Here is a 20,283-nt window from a genome sequence, read left to right as displayed (position 1 = left end):
TTGAGCCAGGCCTAAGCAACTCTGAATTATCGTACCAAACCGCACTGTCTGTGGCAGCTCCTCCACTCCATCTGAGTGCAGCTTGGATAAGTGGAGAATCAGGGCCCTAGGATTTACCATGCTAGAACAAACACCTAGTATGGTATCCTGCCCCTGGCACTGGCCAGTACCTGATATTTCAGAGGAAGGCAACACCTTCTCTCTCATGTCATATTGCATATTTAATACACAGACAGTTTTGCAGAACTGTACATTAAAGGAAAAATCCTTCTTGACCCTCACAAGCAATCAGTTTAAATCCTGAGGGAAAAGATATGATGTGAAAAATGTTAATACTTCTGTACAATGCTTCAGTGAGAGATTTTCCAAGGAAACCAGCTGCCCTCACCCATTTTTAGTAGAGCTCGCTTGCATTTTCTCCTTCCTTTCTCTGAGTCCATCTGCTGCTCCTGTCTGCTATCTTCTATCTTATATGCTGTGTTGTTGTAGTCATGTCAATCCCAGGATATTAGAGAGACAAGGTGGGTGAAGTAATATCTTTTATTGGACTAACTTCTGCTGGTCAGAGAGACAAGCTTTCGAGCTTACACAGAGCTCTTCTTCAGGTCTGGACTTCTGTGAAAGCTTGAAAGTTTTTCTCTGTCACGAATAGAAGTTGGTCCAATAAAAGATCTTCTATCTTGACCAATTATTCTTGATTCCTTTGATCTGCCCAAAAGCACATCTTGCAATACTAAAAACGAAGAAAGAGGACAGTCTGAAAAGACAGAAAGGTCAGTATGTTCTTGTTTTCAGTCACAGACATCTGTGTGGGAGAGTATGAAAATTGCTGGGCATAAAGATTACTTTTCGAGAGGAACATAGAAATTGCCTGACAGTATCAGACTCAAGGTTCATCTAGTCCAGTATCCTCTCTGACAATTGTTAACACCAGATATTTCAGAGGAAAGTGTGAGAACCCCACAGTGGGAAGATTTGGGGAAATCTGCCATCCACAATAAATATAATCCTCATCTCAGTTAGAGATTGGTTTAATTGTTGAACCGTGATGTTAGTATCCCTTCCAATTTTTTTAATTATTTACAACAATTGTGGATACTCTAACTCCCCTATAAACGTCCAGTCCCTTTTTGAATCGTTCTGAGTTCTTGGCTTCAGCAAGTTCCTGTGACAATGAGTCCACAGAGAATACCAGAAGAACTGAAAATTGAAGCAAACAAGAAGTTTAAACAAGGATTTGAAATAATTTACAATTTGCAGACTTTTTGTGGTTTTCCATTCCCTAATTATGCAGTGTACCTAAAAGATTTTTGTTTTTTATGGCTTACAAAGTTTCCATTCAGACATCAGAAAGGAACAAATAGCTCTAAGCCACAGTAACAGCAAGTTAATGAATACTTTTAAGAAACAATATTAATACAGAAACAAAGGGATTCAGAATAAATTATTGAGGAAAAGATCAAATATAAAATTATTAAATAAGATTGAATAACAAGCAAGGTGAGTATAAAATACTGTTCTCTAAATTATCAAAAGTAGCGTTTTGTAAATTAATTTTTCTACTAGCTGCAGTTTCACATGCATTTAGGGCAAGATTTTCAGAAGTAACTAATGATTTTAAGTGCCTCAACTTTTGATTGCCAAGCCTGAGCCACCTTAAAGGAACCCGAGTTGCAGAAAGTGCTCAGCAACCACCACTGAAAATCAGGCCCCTTAAGATGTCTCATGTTGGGCAGCCAAAGTCACTGCTCACCTTTGAAAATCTTGCATTTAGTTTATAGTCCAAATTGATTCCTTTGCACATTTAAACCAAATTATGTATTTTGTATTTTACCAGTACTGTCATCTATGGGAAAACGCCTGACCCACAAATTATAACGCTGACACCAAGCATCACTGTATTGTTACATCGTAATTTTAAAGGTTTGCTGATAGTTGTATGGCTCTTTTAAAAATCAGTATTTTCAGTGGAGAAAATGTGAAAGCTAAATTGAATCAAATGTTTTTAATAAATAAGGTTCAAAAATGACAATAATGACAAGTCTATTTTAAAATAAAACATATGAAAAATCAGAAAGGGCTGAATTGCTCCTTGAGGCGTGGTCCTTTCTATGGGGTAGTACATAGCTATGCTATTATATCCCTTCTTGGGGTGTTATATGCTCCACTCGAATGCCCTATCAGCATTGTTGGCCAGTGCAGGATGGAGGTAGGTGCCATGGTCCCCTCCCACTCGGTCACAGGGAAGGTCACAAGTTTCCAGTTATGTTCCTGTTGTGCCAAAGCCACAATCCAGGCAGGTTTTACATTTCTGGCAGGTGGGGGAGCTTTGCTTCCTTTAACTCCTTTGTGTGGCCATGTAGGACCTTGGAAAATCTAGCCCTTAATCTTTTACTTATCTGCCAGGGTCTGATTTGAGGATGTTTGTATTTCTCCTGCAAGAGTCTCAATGACATCTAGTGCAAGAATGAAAAATATAACTACCTTTCCTACTTTAAGTGTGTGTGATGCCATCAGCCCTCAAAGGAAAAAAAAAATCCTGTATTCAGGTCTGGGGGATTTTAAGACATGCAATATTTATCATGTGTGTTCTGTTAATTTGATAATTCAGACCATATTTTTGTACTTACTAACATATTTAAATTTACCTTTTCACTTCCAAAGGTTAAGAGAGAGCTATTACCTGATGCCTTATTGGAGAATGTTTTAATGTTTGGGGAGCTCCGAATGAGATGAGAAAAATTTCTGATTGGAAATATGACAAGCTAGTAGACATGACACAGAGTTTGGCTTTGTCCTCAAATATTACTTTCAGAGAACTTAATTATCACAAAATAATTTTCCTTTCCCAGAAGTTCATACACTACTCTCCATAGTTCCATATTCATGCTTCTATCTTTACAACATAGATATAGTATGAAAAAGCATTGTCAATCAAGAGAGAGTGACTGCTTAAAGTTTATATAAGTAATGGATTCTAAGTAGATCTATGTTTCTGTAAATTAGTTCCAGATTTTGTTAAAAGAAAAAGGCAGCATTGAGCAGACAAAATACCACTACACAAAGAAAATATCATACACATATGTATATTGTTATAAAAAATGCATGGTTCAGTTTTGTCTTTTTGTCTCATCCTGTGTTTTGATACTTTGCATTTTAAAAATATACCTTTTGAATGTAATTTTCCTATCATATTACAGAAATAGAAAAAAATGAACGCAAAATAGGCAGAAGTAAGCAACATTTAATAAATGCTTTGAAGACTAATCCTTCATTAACTAAAGAATTACGAACAGTTTTGGAGCAGACCCTGGTGGAGAAGTTGGAATCCTTGGGAATTAAAGCAGTAAGGTTATTTTAAATGATTATTTTTCATTAAGTGTTGGAGAAGGTCCTTTGTCCCACCTTTTTTCACTTCCCTACCACAACTGTCAATGACCATTATGTCCAAATATCACCCCTGAGAGGAAGGACACTCTCCCTGTCAGCCAGAGGTGGTTGCTAGAAACCAGTGTGAAATGTCCCCTCATCCTCAAGATCATGTATTTTATCTTTAATGCCCACTAATTGAAGGTTGGATGTTTTCGTAGTTCCTATAGGGAAGTTATAGTGGGTGTTTTTATGATGTTCTGATATGTACTCCCCACAATAATGCTTATGACAGGGTGTACTCACCTCTTGTAAGTGCGTCCTGTTGGCTGGGTGTGATCCTGCACTCTTTCCTCTCGTTGGTCAGGCTCTGGGAGGGAGTTTGGGTGCAGGAGGCAAACTGTCGGCTGTGCTCTGATTAGCTGCTTCCTTGCAGCATTTGTAGGTGGGCCTGGAGGACCCACCTTCATTGCTCCTTTCTTGCGGCAGGGTGTGGTAGGACTGCAAGGCCTCCAGCAGGGGGCCTCAAAGCGCCTGATACACCCTGTCACAATGCTTTTAATCTTTTTTCCCTGTGATAAAGAAAAATCAGAACCAGTATGTATGTATTGGTAGTTTAACATGTATATTCCAGGGCTAACTTCTCTCCAGTTGTCCAAACTTCACTAATACTACTATAATACTCATAAATAACTTATTTTTATCATAAGGTTAAGTGATATGGGGTTCTCAAATAAAACCTTAGATCTAGTACTTGCCACAATGCAAGTGCTCCTTGACTACAATTCAGGCAGCCACATCCAAGGCAGTGTCTGCTTGGATTCAAGATTCCTTCAAGGATCAATCTGGAGCTGCCTTGGTGCAGTTGTGCCTCGGGTGACAAGATGCCTTCATATTCTTGGGACTGTCCTGATACTATGGGGTTTATCTTATATAGGATCCTATTACCCCTCTCTCATAGGACCCTGTTACACACACACACACACACACAAGTCCCAATTTTTCACACTTGCTATCTGATCACCCTAGTTGTGCCTCACAACTGAGGGTCTCCCCTTTCTTCAAGTTAGATCTTATAAATTGAAGATTTCACATATGGCTTAGTCTTCTTCCTCTTTGTCCCTGGGGCTGCTTTGAGAATTGGCCCTTACTTTACATCCACTTTGTTCTCCTTGTGCTCCTCTGTCACTGAATGCTTTAGCAGAAAGTCTAAGGACCACGCATCCGTCCTCAAGTACAAAATCTTTCTCTTGTCTTGGGACCTCAGTTTCACTTTTGTCTCTGGGAAAGGGGATTGGATTTAAATTTGTGTAGGTGGAAGGAGTTTCAAAAATTTTAGGCAGATATTTTGTTTCTGACTTTCTTTTGGCTGCCAGCATTGTTTAATTGATTGAGGATTACAGTGACTGCCAGTGCAATCTGAATTGCAGACAGTTAACTTCTCTCTCTTCCCCTGCATGCCTCTGCCATCCTGGGATTTTTCAGGGTCCCCAGCATTTTGATGTATCTCCTCACCTCATATTTTTTTAACCTGCCATTCTTGGTCCCCACCTAGAATGAGTTCATCTGATTCCTGGAGTAGGTTCCCCTTTGTTGCTCCCCTGCTTATCTCAATCAGCTCACACTTCATTGCTAGATAGTAACTTATGTCTAGCACCCCTGAGGAAGAACAGGTTCTCAGTTTCCCACAATCTTCTAGCACTTCGGCCTTGCCTACACACACAAATTGTACCACTTTAACTATACCGGTATAGTTATAAATGTGCTTATACCAGTATAGCTTGCTCTTGTACAGAAAAGGGAATAAGCTACACTAGTATAAGACATCTTTATTCCAGTATAACTGTTTACACTAGTAACTATCAGTATTAAAAAAAAGTCATACCCCTATCATAGTTATATCAGTACTAAAACTGTGTAACCCAGGCCTCATCCTCACTGGCCAAAGAACTAAGCTGGTTAGAGCCCTTCCTTGTCCTGCTGCAGGCAGTCACAAAGAGGCATAGTCTGAGCTCTGAAGGCATTTTCCCCGCTCTCCTCCCAACGTGTAGAGACTATTGTAGTACAGTGAAGAAGAAACTGAATCTTCTGCCTCCTTCCAGTGCCAAGGATTAGCCAAGCACTGATTGGGGCCAAGCTAAAGCTCTCACTGAGCACTGGATTCTTCATCTTGGTAGGTGTGACACTTGTGGTGGCCTTTTAAGAGAAACTAAACTGAATGATCCTTGAAATCCTACAACAAACTTAAAGCCAGCCCAGTTTTATTCCCTACTCATTTCTCTCCCAAGTCAGCTCCTCTCCCTTCTTTCTCCATTACTCTATCCTTTCCATAATCTCAGCAGTATATTCAGTTTCTCTCTCCACCCCTGTCACCTTCCCTTGCATCCGGGTTGGTGCCAAACCATGATGCTTCTTCCTGTGCAGTATCTCAGAAATCTGTCCTTTGTACTCTACCCACTCCACTAAACCCTTGCAACCATGGGCGGCGAGTTCTATGGGCCCGTGTTGCTCAGGCACCAGGAATATTCCTGTCCCAGGGGCCCAGCTCCAGCAAAGTTTCCCACCTCCCCCTCTCCCCCCCCCACACTGCCCCCGGCCCCACCTGCTGCCCCTGGGCGATTTAAAATAGCCCGGGGACTCCCGCCACCACCCAGCAGTGCAGCAGGGCTGAGCGGCTTCCTGCGCGCTCGTTCCACATGGCTGCCGGCAGGTCCTTGCAGCCTGTGTGAGAGGGTTGTACCGCTGCGCACTGCTCCCACCCCAAACGCCCCTGTGGCCAGTGGGAAGCTGCAGGGGCGGTGCCTGGAGACAGCAGGGTGAGGAGACCCCCTTGGCCTGCCCCGCCTAGGAGCCGCTGCTGGAGCAGGTGCCCCAGGTAAGCATCGAAACCCCCAATCCACTTCCAGAGCCTGCACCCACACCCCCTCTGCAAACACACCCTTTGGCCCCCAAATTTCCTCCTGTACCCCTGCACCCCCTCTCACCCCCAAACTCCCTCCCAGAGCCTGCACCCCACACCCCCTCCTCCAACTCCCTCTTGCACTCCCACCCCTCCCCTGCACCTACTTTTGTCTCCAAACTCCCTCCCAGAGCCTGCACACTCACCCCCTCCTACACCCCTGCCCAGAGCCTTCACCCAGCACCCAAACTCGTTCCCAGAGCCTGCACTCCAGACCCCTCCCCCACTCAAACTCACTCCCAGAGCTCGACCTCTCACCCCTTCTGCACCCAAATTCCCTTCCAGAGTCTGCACCCCTTCTGCACCCCAATCCCCAGCCCAGAGCCTGCACCCAAACTCCCTCCCAGAGCCTGCACACCAGACCCCGTCCACCACCAAACTCCCTCCCAGAGCCCGACCTCTCACACCTCCTGCACCCAAACTCCCTCTCAGAACCTGCATCCCCACCCCCTCGTGCACCCCAATCGCCTGACACCCAGACCCGCTCCCCCACCCAAACTCCCTCCCAGAGCCTTAGGCAGGTGTGGGGGGGGAGTTTGCTCGGGGCGGGCGGTGTTCTGGGCACCACCAAAATTTCTACAAACCTGCTTGCAAGCACCTTGGTAATCACTAAACTAAACAAATACAGCCTCCTCCTACCAGTCCCACATCTCATCTCATCCCTCCTCCAACCAGTCTTATCAAAATTCTGCTGCTGAAATAATGAATCTCTCCCTTCACAGAGGGTCCGCTTCTTTCTTTGAATCCCTTTGCTGACTTCCTTGCTCATTCAGAATCAATTTAGTGACTCCAGGGATGGATCCCCAGCTGGTCTAAGTCGTCATAGCTCCATTGACTTCAGTGGAACTACACCGGTTTACTCGGCAAAGGATCTGGCCCTCTTGGCCAGTTGAACTCTTGTGATTTCATTGCAAGTCTCATGATATTTGGAGTGTCTGTCAATGCTGCAGCTGCTGGAATCAAGACATTGTGTGATAATCTCATTTAAAAAAAGAGTTTCTAGCCCTAATGTTTCTGAAGAGTGCTTGAAAAAGTGAAATGAGTGCACCCAGAAACTACAGTAACTCGTCACTTAATGTCCTCACGCTTAACGTTGTTTCAAAGTTACGTCGCTGCTGAATTAGGGAACATGCTCGTTTATAGTTGTGCAATGTTCCCTTATAATGTTGTTTGGCTGCCTGGTCTGTACACTGCTTGTAAAATTTCTGTGGAAGAGCAGCGACTTTACAAGGGAGCATTGCACAAGTTCCTCTTCTCCGCCTCCTCCCCCTCCCTCCCAGCGCTTCCCCCACCTGGCACTTAGGACTTTCTGGGAGGGCGGGGGAGGAGTTGGGAAGTGCCACATATCCACTCCTCTCCCTCCCTCCCAGAAAGTCCTAAGCCCGCCTAACAGCTGTTTGGCAGCGCTTAGGACTTTCTGGGGGTGGTGAAGGAGTGGGGAAGCAGCGTGCTCCGGGGAGGAGGTGGAGTGGGGGTGGGAAAAGGTGGGCCTGGAGTGGAGCGAGGACGGGAAGAGGCGGGCCTGGAGCATCCCCCAGCAAAGTCAGCGCCTGTTCTTCTCCGGGTAAGCTGCCACTGCTGCTGTGAAGGTGCTTCCTAGCGTCCTGTACCTGTGTGGGGTAAGCCAGGGGCACTTCCCAACCACAGTACAGTACTGAACAGTATATAATGCCTTTTATCTGCCCCCCAAAAATTTCCTTGGAACCTAACCCCCCACATTTACATTAAATCTTTTGGGAAAACTGGATTAGTTTAACATCATTTCACTTAAAGTTGCATTTTTCAGGAACATAACTACAACATTAAGTGAGGAGTCACTGTAGAAGGCAAAGAAAAAGAATCCAAAATTTATTATTTTGAAAAAACTCATGATATTGGGGGTCCAACTCATGGTTTTTAATTCTTTGAGTTGGCAGTACTATATAAAAGGCCTTGTGTCGCTTTGCCTCCACCTGTGTTCTTTATTCTCATTACCTCCCTTTTCCTAGCACCCCTTTTGTATCCTCTTCTCACTTTTGTCTTTCATTTTCTTCTGTGGGGGAACTTATCTTTGGCACTCCCTCACTCTTCTCACCTGCTAAATGATCTTCCTCTTTTCTTTCAAATCCTCCTTAAAATGCACTTCTACAAAACCATTCAACAGTGTTTTCTAAACAGGATCTGATTCTCTTACAGTTTGAGCAGTCACCGAGTGCATTTTATGTGTGTAAATTCCCCTGTCTGTGTATGAATTGGATTGTGGTTAATCCTTGGATCATGGACTGTATCATGTTATATGTTCATATAGTGCCAAGTATACTGTTGGTATTCAAGAAATAAGTAGTTGTAGCAATATACACATGTAGGGACCGTCCTTTCTATAAGGTTCATTACGTTTTAGACTGTGGAATCAAGAACTGTTTTTGACTTCCATTTCCGTACAATATATGAGACCTGTTGTGTCTCAGCAATTGTCAAATGTCTTTTTCTGAAAGGTTTCTGTGTCTTCCACTTGGGAGATATGAGATATCCCAGAGTTCACATATGCATTAGCATTCTGTTCTGAATGACAACAGAATATGCCCTAGTGATGCATTGTTTATAAAACAGCTGTGAAGCCTTTACAAAAAGTATTTTACAATATATATATTTAGAAAAATATTGTTTTCTGTTTGTTACATAAAAGGTAATCAGAAGCTGACAAATAGGCATTGAGGATGGCATCGTTGGTGGAGTAAGAGTGTAGAAGGCGATATGGTAAAAGCTGAAGGAGAAAAGGAGATATAGATTTATAGAAATTAAAGCCAGAAGGGACCATTATGATCATCTCGTCTGACCTCCTGCACAACGCAGGCCACAGAATCTCACCCACCCACTCCTGCGATAAATCTCTCACCTATGTCTGAGCTATTGAAGTCCTCAAATCATGGCTTAAAGACTTCAAGGTGCAGAGAATCCTCCAGGGATTATACAGGGCCTTGAAGGTGTGAAGACAAAAGGTTTAAACTAGATGCAGTCAAAAAGGCTAAGCTAATGGTTTATAAAATGTAAGTGTTTTTATGTTAGTTATGCTGTCCATCAAACAGTAACTTGAAGTATTTCTTCAGGGTGTTCGTGGTATCCCAAGTGACCACTTTAACAAAGTCTTAGTTTCTGTCGAATCTGCCAGAGAAGAGAAAGAGAAACAAGTGCCTGACATTCAACTAATTCGAGAGCATCTTGAATGCCAAGTCAGCTTCAGGATTGAGGAGAGATCATCATCGTCTTGTGATAGGCTTGTTTCCAGCTCTCATCGTGCTTCAGAAGGTTGGATAAATTTCAGAATTATTTTATTTTTTACTGGTACCAAGTTTTTTGAAATAATTCTGTTTGTGTACGTTAGTCCCTAAAGTAAAAGTTTTGTGTGTACATTTATTTATGGTTGTGTTTGTAATCTTTTACATAATAGCTGTTTTAGCTGCCAGCTACACTACACTTAAAAAGCACTCTACTTTTTATTTGATTACAGAAGCAGTGTCTCTGTCTAATAATGGAGAAAATCAATGGCTGCTTTGGGCAGCATTCAGAGGTTGTTTTTTTTATAGCCACAAGTTCACTTAAGATTTCTAATGAGCAACAACATCTACATTTCTTTTTAATATTCAGATTGATAACATAACTTCTTTTCTAGATAAACAGAAGATGGTTCACATGGCAACTTCCTCATCAACAGTGCAGCCAAAACCAGCAAAGCAGACTTCTACAGCTGAATGCCCAGCTGGACAAAGAATGACTTCTGCTGAGAATACATCTACACCAAAGTAAGAGACAGCACTTTCCTAGCACTTATGCCATAAATAACTCATTAGTGTTCTGCTAATAGAGTTAAAGGTTTATTCCTCCTTTCATGTACAAGAGAGTTGATGTGAACATTTCTGGCTAGTATTTAGTGGGAATTAGCCACAGAATTACTATTTTTATATATGAAGGAATAGATTTTTCACTGTATATGTAGTTGGCAGTCGGATTCTAGAAAAAAACTTGTTTTGTTTGTTATAGACCCAGGAAGCATGTTTTTCGAGAGGAGGTTTCCAGAAAAACATCTAGTATTGGGTAAGTTTTGCTCATTTCTGGTCTTGAAGAAATTGTTTTCTAGTGAACTGCCCTTGAATGGACATTGAAATTGCTTATACACAAAAAACATTAAGCTGAAATCAGAAGCTCTATATTAATCATATGTTTTTTTCTTAAAATGTAATACCTATTGAGTCCATTGTTATAATCCCTAACAGAGGCCATGCTCTGACTTGAGCATGTGTATTCTTAATAATTGAGCAGGCAGAGCATAGAGTACCATGAGGTGATGTCACTTTTTTTGTCTGTCTCATATTATGTCTTGGCCTGTTGAGACCTTAATTTTTAAAGACTTTGTTGCTAATATTTTTGTTCCATTTTGTCAATATGTACATAGTTGAACACAGTATTCTGGGTGCTTTTCATGTCATGCATATTGCACCCGTACTCTGTAAATTGCTCGAGCTGCCAATTTGTCTCTGAATACCATTCAAGATATTAAGCTTGATTTGTAATTTCCTAAATAGATTGGAGACCCATTATCTCAGAATTCACTTTTTCTGTGGGTGCCCGCTGACCAATTGAGATAAACTAGGAAGCTGCTGCTAACAGTCCCTAAATTTTTTAACTGGGAGGAACCAGGAGCAGAATTTTCTTAGTGGAAAATCTTTGACCCTGAACTTTTTCTCTGTTGATCCATGAAAGCATACATTTGTTGATCTTGCAAGATTGACTATATACTCTGGCTTTTGTTTTTGGGAGGATGTTTGCATTTGAGGTTATAAGTACATTCATTTTGGGTTGTCAGTTTGTTATTTAATAACTTCACATTTTTTTTAAATAATTGTATATGCACTCCAGGTTACTGTAGGTGATTTTTTTCAAATAGAAAAATGCATAAATTTATTGGAAAAAACACAGGAAGCTCAAAGTTGTGCACATCTGTTTAATGCTGAAACCTATTAAATCCTCATCTGATACTCTTTTTTGTTTTAGCACTCCACCGTTCAGCTCAGAGGAGGAAGTGGATGATGATGATATTATGCACTCTTACATATCACCAGAATTATTGCAGCTAAAAACATCCAGCAACAGCATGAGTAATTGTGGTATGGTTACAGGCAAAAGTGATATGGACTGGACTGAAGAAAGTGAAATGGAGGAGATTGTAACACCTTCCAAGCCTTCAAAAGGTTTATCATTATTTTTGTGTACATGAGTAATAATTTAAGATAACATGTATAAATGATTTTAAAATAGCTAATAGGTGCTAAAATCAATGTGTTACAAAACACTTTAAAGCTAGAATATACATTATTGTGTATATTCCTCTCTATGCAAGTTCATAATATATTGTTATTTTACTCTTATTAATATTACTAAAGTACTCAGAGGCCCCAATTGAGATCAGACCCCACGTGTGCTGTGCACTATCTGAATGCAGATGTAACGCTTCTGCCAGGTTGTACTGGCAGCAACAAGGGCCAGATTCAGTATCTAGGGGTTCCACTTAACATTACAAAACAGAATGGGCTTTTGAGCCCACACCCAGAAATCTTGGAAAACTAAACACCACTCTTGGGTGCGTGTAAGAGGCAATACTTATTCATAGATATTTAGGTCAGAAGGGACCATTACGATCATCTAGTCTGACCTCCTGCACAATGCAGGCCACAGAATTTCACCCACCACTCCTTCAAAAAACCTCACTCCTATATCTGTGCTATTGAAGTCCTCAAATCGTAGTTTAAAGACTTCAAGGAGCAGAGAATCCTCCAGCAAGTGACCCATGCCTCATGCTACAGAGGAAGGCGAAAAACCTCCAGGGCCTCTTCCAATCTGCCCTGGAGGAAAATTCCTTCCCGACCCCAAATATGGCGATCAGCTAAACCCTGAGCATATGGGCAAGATTCATCAGCAAGATACTACAGAAAATTCTTTCCTGGGTAACTCGGATCCCACCCCATCTAATATCCTATCACAGGCCATTGGGCCTATTTACCATGAATATTTAATTACTTCCACACTCACAAACTCTGAGTCTGTAACTAACAAAAGGAAACTTCTATGAAAACACCACAACAGTGATTCAAAAGGATGCAAACCATAAGTAAATACCTCATGGTATCTTGGGCAGTAGCACTTTGCCTCAGTTCCCCACCTTGTGGTGTGACAGTCCAGTGGATGAATGTCCCTTTAACACCCCGCTCCCCTTCCCTCTGCTGCACCCAACTCGCAGCTGATTGTCCAAAGTCAGCAAAGTCCTAGAATACAGGGGTCCATTCAGGTGGGTTCACCTCCCACCCCTTTAGAGGGGAAATGTGGGGTCAAACAATGCCGCTGCTGCAGCTGTCCACCACTGTCATTTGTGCCACTGCTTGCCACTTGCACCTTCGCTACTGCTCGTTACTGTCTCTGCCACCACTTGCTGCTCTGCTCTGCTCACTGCCACAACTCTGTCTCTCACTGCAATGCTGTGTTGTGAGGTTCTACCACTTAGCCCAGTTCTTAGTGATTTCACTGGATAGTGGGAGTACTCTCTGCCGCATCCTCTGCATTGACTTTCATCACACCATTGTCTCCATACCAAGTCTAAGATTCATCCCCTTGATGTGTTCATCAGTGATTACTGCTCTAGCGATTACTGAGCAGAAACAGGGACTCTCAACTGAGTGTGAACATCTGTCTTAAACACTGGAGGGGAAGGGTCAAATGGTATATAGGACTCTTTAAACAGAGGCCACATCAATAGGTTGGAACCCCTGTCTCCATCTCCTCAGACTTCCATGTGGCGTTGGCATTGCTACCCCACACTCAGCAAGTTAGGTTGAAGTTAGGGTGACTTTAAGGACTGTTCTGTTGCCTTTTAGTCATACAATAAGAACATTACTCCTGTGTCCAAGACTAAAGTGAATTTTAACACAAAATAGCTAAACTTGATTACTTGGGCAAAGCAGGTCTGTCTGCTGATCACCTGGGCAAAATAGGTGTGTCTATGCAAATACAATCTGCTTCTGTGGTCTTTTTGCCCATTTCATCAATAGAGAGCAGGGGAGGGCTCACTCAGACCCTACTTACACCGATAGAGAGACAGTCCCAGCCTCGAACGGCCTACAGTTGAAAAGACACAAACAAACAAAAAGTTGGGGATGAGGTCGTAACTAGAGCCCTGTAAAATTCTTTTTTGTAATTGTTTTGTTTTTTGACAATTCTGTTTTACTGTGGGAGGCTCTGGGGAGAGGGATTGGCCCGGGTGAGTTGGGCAACCTGGGGCACAGGGTCACAGCACCACTCACCCAAATTTGGTCACCCTCCCCTCCATCATAATTGGGGCCTGGCTCAGCTAAACCTGAGTGGGCGCTGCAACCTCATGTACCAGGTTGCAACTCCTAGAGTGGGGAGCCAGGCCAGACCCTCAGGACAGGAGCTGCAGAAGGTGCTGTCATGGTGCAATTTTTTCATTTTTATAGGTTGCTTTTTGTTTTATTTTGTATTATTTTGCATTTGCAAAAAACACACTGCTGTAGTCATAATATACAACCAAACCAAGATGGGGATTAATTGACAGAGTTTACTTTGTTACATGTATTGTTGTTTGGGGTTTTTTGCTTTGGTTTTTAGTTTGTAGTGTTTAAAATTACATTCTTATACCGATGTTTAGGCACCTACATACATAACCTTATTCTCAAGAGCCATGAAAAAGCTCAGTCTATTTAGCATAACAAAGAAAAGGTTAAGGCATAACTTGATTATGGTTTATAGGTATTTACATGAGGAACAAATATAATAATGGGCTCTTCAATCTAGCAGAAAAAAGCACAACACAATCTAATGGCTGGAAGTTGAAGTGACAAAAATGAATTTTTACTGCTTTACTCCTGTTAGCCTTTCAGAGTTAATACAGCTATAGGTGAGGGGGCTGGTGTGTGTTACTCCTTTTGTGTCATCAACACAATTGTTTACTAAATTCCAATTAAAGAAGCAATCATTTAATTACAGGACCAATCATTTACACCTATGCAATCCCATAAAAAGCAATAAGATTACAGCAATATCACTGAGCATAATTTGGCTTCCAGAATTTTTGTTATTGCTTCCATTAAGGAAGGAACCCAACTTGACTTAGATGTCCTGGACTGAATTTGCATGCCAGCAGGTAGAAAACTACATTTTTATTTGTAAAGTGAGCGTATTATATGTCCTAATGATTGAGAAACAATAAACATGGAATCTCACTACCATCTTTTGTCGCCTTTCTGAACAGAACTGCTGGTTTTGTTGTTGTTGTTTTTTAAATCTGCAGTACTGTAGAAATTAAAAAAAATAATAATAAATGATGAAAAGTAAATTCATGTTTTTAATATCTTTCATTCATTAATCTAAGACTTGCTCAGTGACAGAGAAGGGGGATATTTTTAAAATACCCTACTTTTAAACTGACAGTATCCCTGTAATTTTTTTAATGATTGTTTAGGTGCACTTATCCAAAAACTGACTGAACAAGTTGAAAAGACTCTTTCTAGCCATGGAAATAAGAATAAGCCAGCTGGAGGAATTAATGTCACACAGGCATTTATTAAAAAAGAAGATGCACAAGAACTGAAGGTATTACATTATTTGTTAATTAAATTTATCTATACCAAGACACACTTCAGTTATTATTATTGTTATTTTTGCTACTGTTTGTATTACATGTTAGGAAAAGTAAGATTAATCTGATGCAGTAAAAATTTCATCCCCGATGCGCTTGCAGAGTTTTACCTAAGTTGGGTCTCTTTCTTTACTTGTTTTTCCACAAAGTCACATTTGGTTTTAGAAATGAGAGCTTGGAAAGACCTGTTTGATTACGTCATAGGCTAAAGTATTTTTGTTTCTAGAACTTTGTCGGGTACAGAGGTGTCAAACTCATTCTCTGAAGAGGACTGAATTCCTTTTCTAATTATTATCTATATGTTAGTATAGATATTTAGAACTACATGCCATACTCAAACTCCAGCAGATCTCTCACTGATATCAGTGTGCTGTCTCTGCAGTTTGTCCAAGCTCCAGATCATTATCAGTGCTGCTCTTTGCCCTTCGGGCTTTCATCAATTCGAAGTCTTCACAGTCATGCTTTGTAGTGGAATGAAAGCTCTGATACACAATGGTCTTTATCCGAAAAACTGTTTAGTGAGATCCCAAGGTACTCTAAGGAAAAAATCAGCAGTAGATATTGGAACGTCACTTATTTCAAGCTTGGGATTTGTGATCAATTTGGAGAAGACACCAAGACAATAGTTCTGGCAGCTCAAATAACAGTGTTTTCTAAGCTTTGGCAAGGGAGATTTACCCTCTCTACTCCCCTAGTGCTGCACTTGCAGGGAGTTCTCTGGGGCAGTTTCTCCCTGGCAGAGGGCTGGTTCTTCTTCCTCCCTTCCCCTTCAAGAGAGGAGAGTCTGGCTGGAACAGGGGTCAGCCTCTCAGACAGCCCTTGATAGGGGTTTACGGACTCAGTTTCTGAAGTCTGTTGCCCCTTTGCAGGGTTTATGTCCTACCCCTCTTCCTTGGGTGTGCTGCTTGGCTGTCAGCTGAGGCAGCTCTGGAAGTGGCGTGTTCTGTGGCTGTCTCCTCCTTGACTGGCCTGCCTCTGTTACTACCAGTCTCTGCGTGGAGCAGCCTATTTCGTGGTCACTGCCCTTTCCTATTGTAAGCTTCCCCTTTTAAGCCCCTTCTCCTCCTTCAGGAGGAACAAGCTGTGCAGCTGGGCTTCATTAGTGTAGCACAGACCCAGAGGAGCTCATGAGCCTCCTCCTGGTTAGTGGGTGGGCATGTCCCTTCACAGAGATACATATGCAGGGGATCATGTTATTCATCATTAAACTAGTGCCATGGAGCTTAGTAACACTTCCTTCCTAGCTCAGTGGAGTCTGAAAGGAGGAAGTTTAAGATCCAACATTTTCTTTGGACACTGTATCACTCCTCCCTGAAATGAATGGGAATTCCATTTCCTGAAGTGGTTACTGTTAATGAACTCTTGTTCCACATGTTTTCCTTCTGGCTTTAATTGCAGTTATTGTGTAACAACAGTACAATCAGAATCAGCTTAAGAGACCTTGACCAAGTGGGAGGGATCATATATGAGGGATAATGTATGCACTTTTTCTGTCTTGATGCGAGCAGACAGCATGGCATATCAATAAGCTCTGGGGAGCTGAGGGGTCATCAGAATTCAGGCTATGGGCAGAATCCCATATCCAAGCTTTGCGGGTATCTCACTTAGTGGGGAAGCAAGTAGGAGAGTGATCATTAAAAATTATTGTTTTATCAGATATGCCAAGTTGAAGAGCAATACTCAGTAGCATGAGTTTTGCAACAGATTCAAAGATGGCAGCCTGGGCATTGAAAGCATTTTTCATCCAGAGTCTGTGGACTTTGTTCCCATTCACTGACCTTGCTAAGCCAAAGACCACATCAATCCAGGCCTTCTTGTCACAGTTCCTGAGGTAATTGCACCTCTGACTCCTTTGTGACCTATTAAGGATACCCACACTTCCCCGAGTCATGAATTGCTTCTGTTTCCTGAAAGAACATAACCCTTTCACACCCAGTTGCTAACAATACAAAGGGAAAGGGAAAACTGAGTGACACCTTTTCATAAAAATAAATCAGAAGTTTCCCAGTCCTCCAAACTTCTATCCTGCCTAGAGCTTCTTTATAGTGCCCCACAAAAACTCATCCTGAAAATCTGGTTCTTGAAAAGGTCTCTGTAGCTCACCTAAACTTAACAGCTGGGGTAATCCAAATTCTGTTCACTTACTGAAAGTCAGTAATGTGAAGGTAAGTTCTTCTTTGAGTGCTTGCACATATCAATTCCAGTGTAGGTGTGTGTGCATCCCAAGCACAGTTGCCAGAATTTTTTCTCTTTGTGGTATCTGTTGGGTCAACTGTAGCGCCCCCTGATGTCGTGCATTCATAGCGTTGGTATAAAGGGCCCTGCTGACCCCACTCCCCTTCAGTTCCTTCTTGCTGCCCATGATAGTTGTTGGAACCCTCATTGCTGAGGCAATCTTCCTCTTAGTGGTTTTCATCTCAGTTTTTAGTGTAAATAGTTGTTGTTGTTTTTAGCAGTTAGCGTAGTGTTAGTAGTTTCTAGATAGTTTGGGCTTCTCTGCTCTTAGATAGCAGGGTTGTCCACTGTCCCAATGCTGAGTCTTGCCTTGATCACAGAGTTCAAGCCTTGCGCTTTGTGCAGTAAGTCTGTGCCTTTGAGTGACCCACACTTGAGCTGTCTCAAGTGCTATGGGGAAGCTCATAAGAAAGACCGCTGCCAAATTTGCAAGGAGTTTAAGCCCCAGATTCAGAACAACCAAGCTGTTCGACTGAAGGTCCTCCTCATGGAGGCGGCCCTAAAACCAGCCTTGGAGTTGCACTGGGACTCAGCACTGAGTACCTCGGCCTCAGTGCAGAGTATTCTCCATCAATCCTGGTCTCCTGGCACCAATCATCTTCCTTGGTGCGCAAGAAGAAACACTACAAGCACCAGAAGACGAGCAGATTTAGGATGCCGAAGGACTAGGGAGAAAGCGCGACCCAATGGCGGGCCACTCTTCATCCTCGGAGCCTCACCATCAGGTACCCACACCCAAACCACTGCAGCGCTCTGACGCTTACTCTGGGTCAGCGCACCAGTCAGTTTATGGTGCCATTGACTCCTGAAGCCTTCACTGCGACAAGGGACCTTCTAACTCTGCCAGTACCAGACTCACCAGAGAGTCGGGACCCAACACCACTGGTGCCCCCAGTTGTAAAGGAATCACCACTCTCCAACTGCCTTTCCTATTTCCTGGATGCCTCAAACAGGGGGTTAAACTGGATCCAAAACATAGGGGATTGCAATGTCACCAGTTGAGACCACACCCGTCATTCATTCCAAAAGTGGCCTCACAATTCCATTGCAATCAAGCTATTTTTCTGCCAATGTTCTATCCTAAGCCACATGTGAATAGAGAAGAACAGCGTCTCCATTCACTGGATGTTCAGCATGCCCTGTCTTTTTACATACAAAGAACCTAACTGTTCTGCAGATCCACTCAGCTATTCATAGCAATCACAGAAAGAATGAAAGATCTCCCCATTTCTGCACAGAAACTCTGGTCGTGAATTACCTCATGTATCAGAGCATGTTATGAGCTCGCGCATATTATGCCCCCGGCTAACCTAATGGCACGTTCTACAAGGTCTAAAGCCTCCTCTGTCGCTTTTTTGGCACAAGTTCCAATTCAGGAGATCTTCAGGGTGGCAACTTGGTTGTCAGTTCACATGTTCAAGACATACTACCCCATTATGCAACAGGCCAGAGATGATGCTGGCTTCGGCCAAGCTGTGTTACAGTCGGCATGTCTTTAATCTCCGAACCCACCTCCAGCGCAGCTGCTTGTGAGTTACCTACATTGAATGGACATGGGCAAGTACTCAAAGAAGAAAAACTGCTACTAACCTTTCTGTAACTGTTGTTCTTTGAGATGTGTTGCACATGACCATTCCAAAACCCTCCTTCCATCCCCTCTCTCGGAGACGGTCAGCAAGAAGAAACTGAAGAGGAGCAGGGTCGGCATTGCTCTTTATACCAACGTGATGATCACACGATGCCGGGGACACTAGAGCTGACCCAACAGATACCATGAAGGGAAAAAATGCCAGCAACTGTGCTCGGCGCATGCACACACCTATATTGGAGTGGACGTGTGCAACACATCTCAAAGAACAACAGTTTCAGAAAGGTTAGTAACCGTTTTTCTACCATTCCTGGAGGATGTTCTCCAAATGATGCTTCTCAAAAGTGTATGAGACTAGGTCTTTCTGACATCTCAGATCCTAAAATTAATTGGGTAGATTGGGCGGAAAATGAATTGGCTTAGAGTATTCCTAAAGGGCAGACTTCAGCATTCTGAGCCATTCAGGAGAAAATTGAGTCTCAGTCTATAGGTTCCCATTCCTTTGTTGTGTAGATTCTTCATGGTGATATGGAAATGGATGGTCTAGACCAAGAATAGACTTCCCTCCTAATATTTAAAATTGATACTGAGGCAACTTTACCTCTTCATTCCAAACCATTATGCTTAGTTCCCTTATTATGGGTGACCATCAAGATGGTCTTTTATTCAATTGTCTCTGCCTGTAGGTTGGAGAATTTGCAGTCTGTCATCTATTCCCCTTCACTACCATCTGTCTGGATGAGGTAATGTTGAAGAAAGTGCCCAATGTTATTTCCAAAGTGTGTTTCCAGTTTAATAGGGCTAGTCCTGCAGGGGCCCAATATATTAGAGCATAAAATTGTCACAGCTGGGGTACTGAAAAGCTAAATTAGGGTATATTTAAAGATTTTTAAGTCCTTGTACAGAGCCCTGTACCATTAGACGTAGTCCTAGGGGAGTTTGGCTTTAGAAGCAAAGGGATGTAGAAAAATAATTCCTGTAAAAAATATTTAAAACACTCTAGAGCTTTTGGAAATTAGTTTTTCTGTAACATATTTGGCATATACTGAACACCTGTTGGTGAATTGTGGTGTAAAGGTTTTAGTGGCACAAGTTTACAATGAGCTGCCTGACTTACACAGGGTTTTGTCACTTTTGTAGTTGTTCCAGACTCTTTATATATTCCATACTCCTGTGTGGTTATGTGTGTTCATGCATGTGTGTTTTTCTCTGTCTAGCTGTATTTGTATGAATACACATGATGTATTGCATGATTTAAATTTTGGCTGCGGTTTTCAAAGAAGGCTGTGAGAGTTAGGCACTCAGGGGCATACTGAAATGGGAGGGGAGGGATAGCTCAGTGGTTTGAGCATTGGCCAGCTAAACCCAGGGTTGTGAGTTTAATCCTTGAGGGGGCCATTTAGGGATCTGGGGCAAAAATTGGGGATTGGTTCTGCTTTGAGCAGGGGG

At 42.4% G+C, this 20,283-nt stretch overlaps 1 protein-coding gene across 3 annotated transcripts in view; it reads left to right on the top strand.

Moving 5' to 3' along the window:
* DZIP1 (DAZ interacting zinc finger protein 1) overlaps window positions 1-20,283 on the top strand; it is an 85,273-nt gene that overhangs the window by 57,654 nt on the left and 7,336 nt on the right. For all 3 annotated transcript variants that reach the window (XM_073347953.1, XM_073347964.1, XM_073347942.1), the window contains 6 exons: window positions 3,201-3,346; window positions 9,415-9,613; window positions 9,978-10,107; window positions 10,346-10,399; window positions 11,357-11,553; window positions 14,835-14,965. In XM_073347953.1, the coding sequence (XP_073204054.1) occupies window positions 3,201-3,346; window positions 9,415-9,613; window positions 9,978-10,107; window positions 10,346-10,399; window positions 11,357-11,553; window positions 14,835-14,965 (857 nt within the window). The remainder of the gene's footprint in view (window positions 1-3,200; window positions 3,347-9,414; window positions 9,614-9,977; window positions 10,108-10,345; window positions 10,400-11,356; window positions 11,554-14,834; window positions 14,966-20,283) is intronic.

Source organism: Lepidochelys kempii, chromosome 1, assembly GCF_965140265.1.
Source record: "Lepidochelys kempii isolate rLepKem1 chromosome 1, rLepKem1.hap2, whole genome shotgun sequence".
NCBI classification, from domain to species: domain Eukaryota; kingdom Metazoa; phylum Chordata; order Testudines; family Cheloniidae; genus Lepidochelys; species Lepidochelys kempii.
The sequence above is the reverse complement of the archived record's forward strand: the minus strand, read 5'-3'. Positions and strand labels throughout refer to the sequence as shown.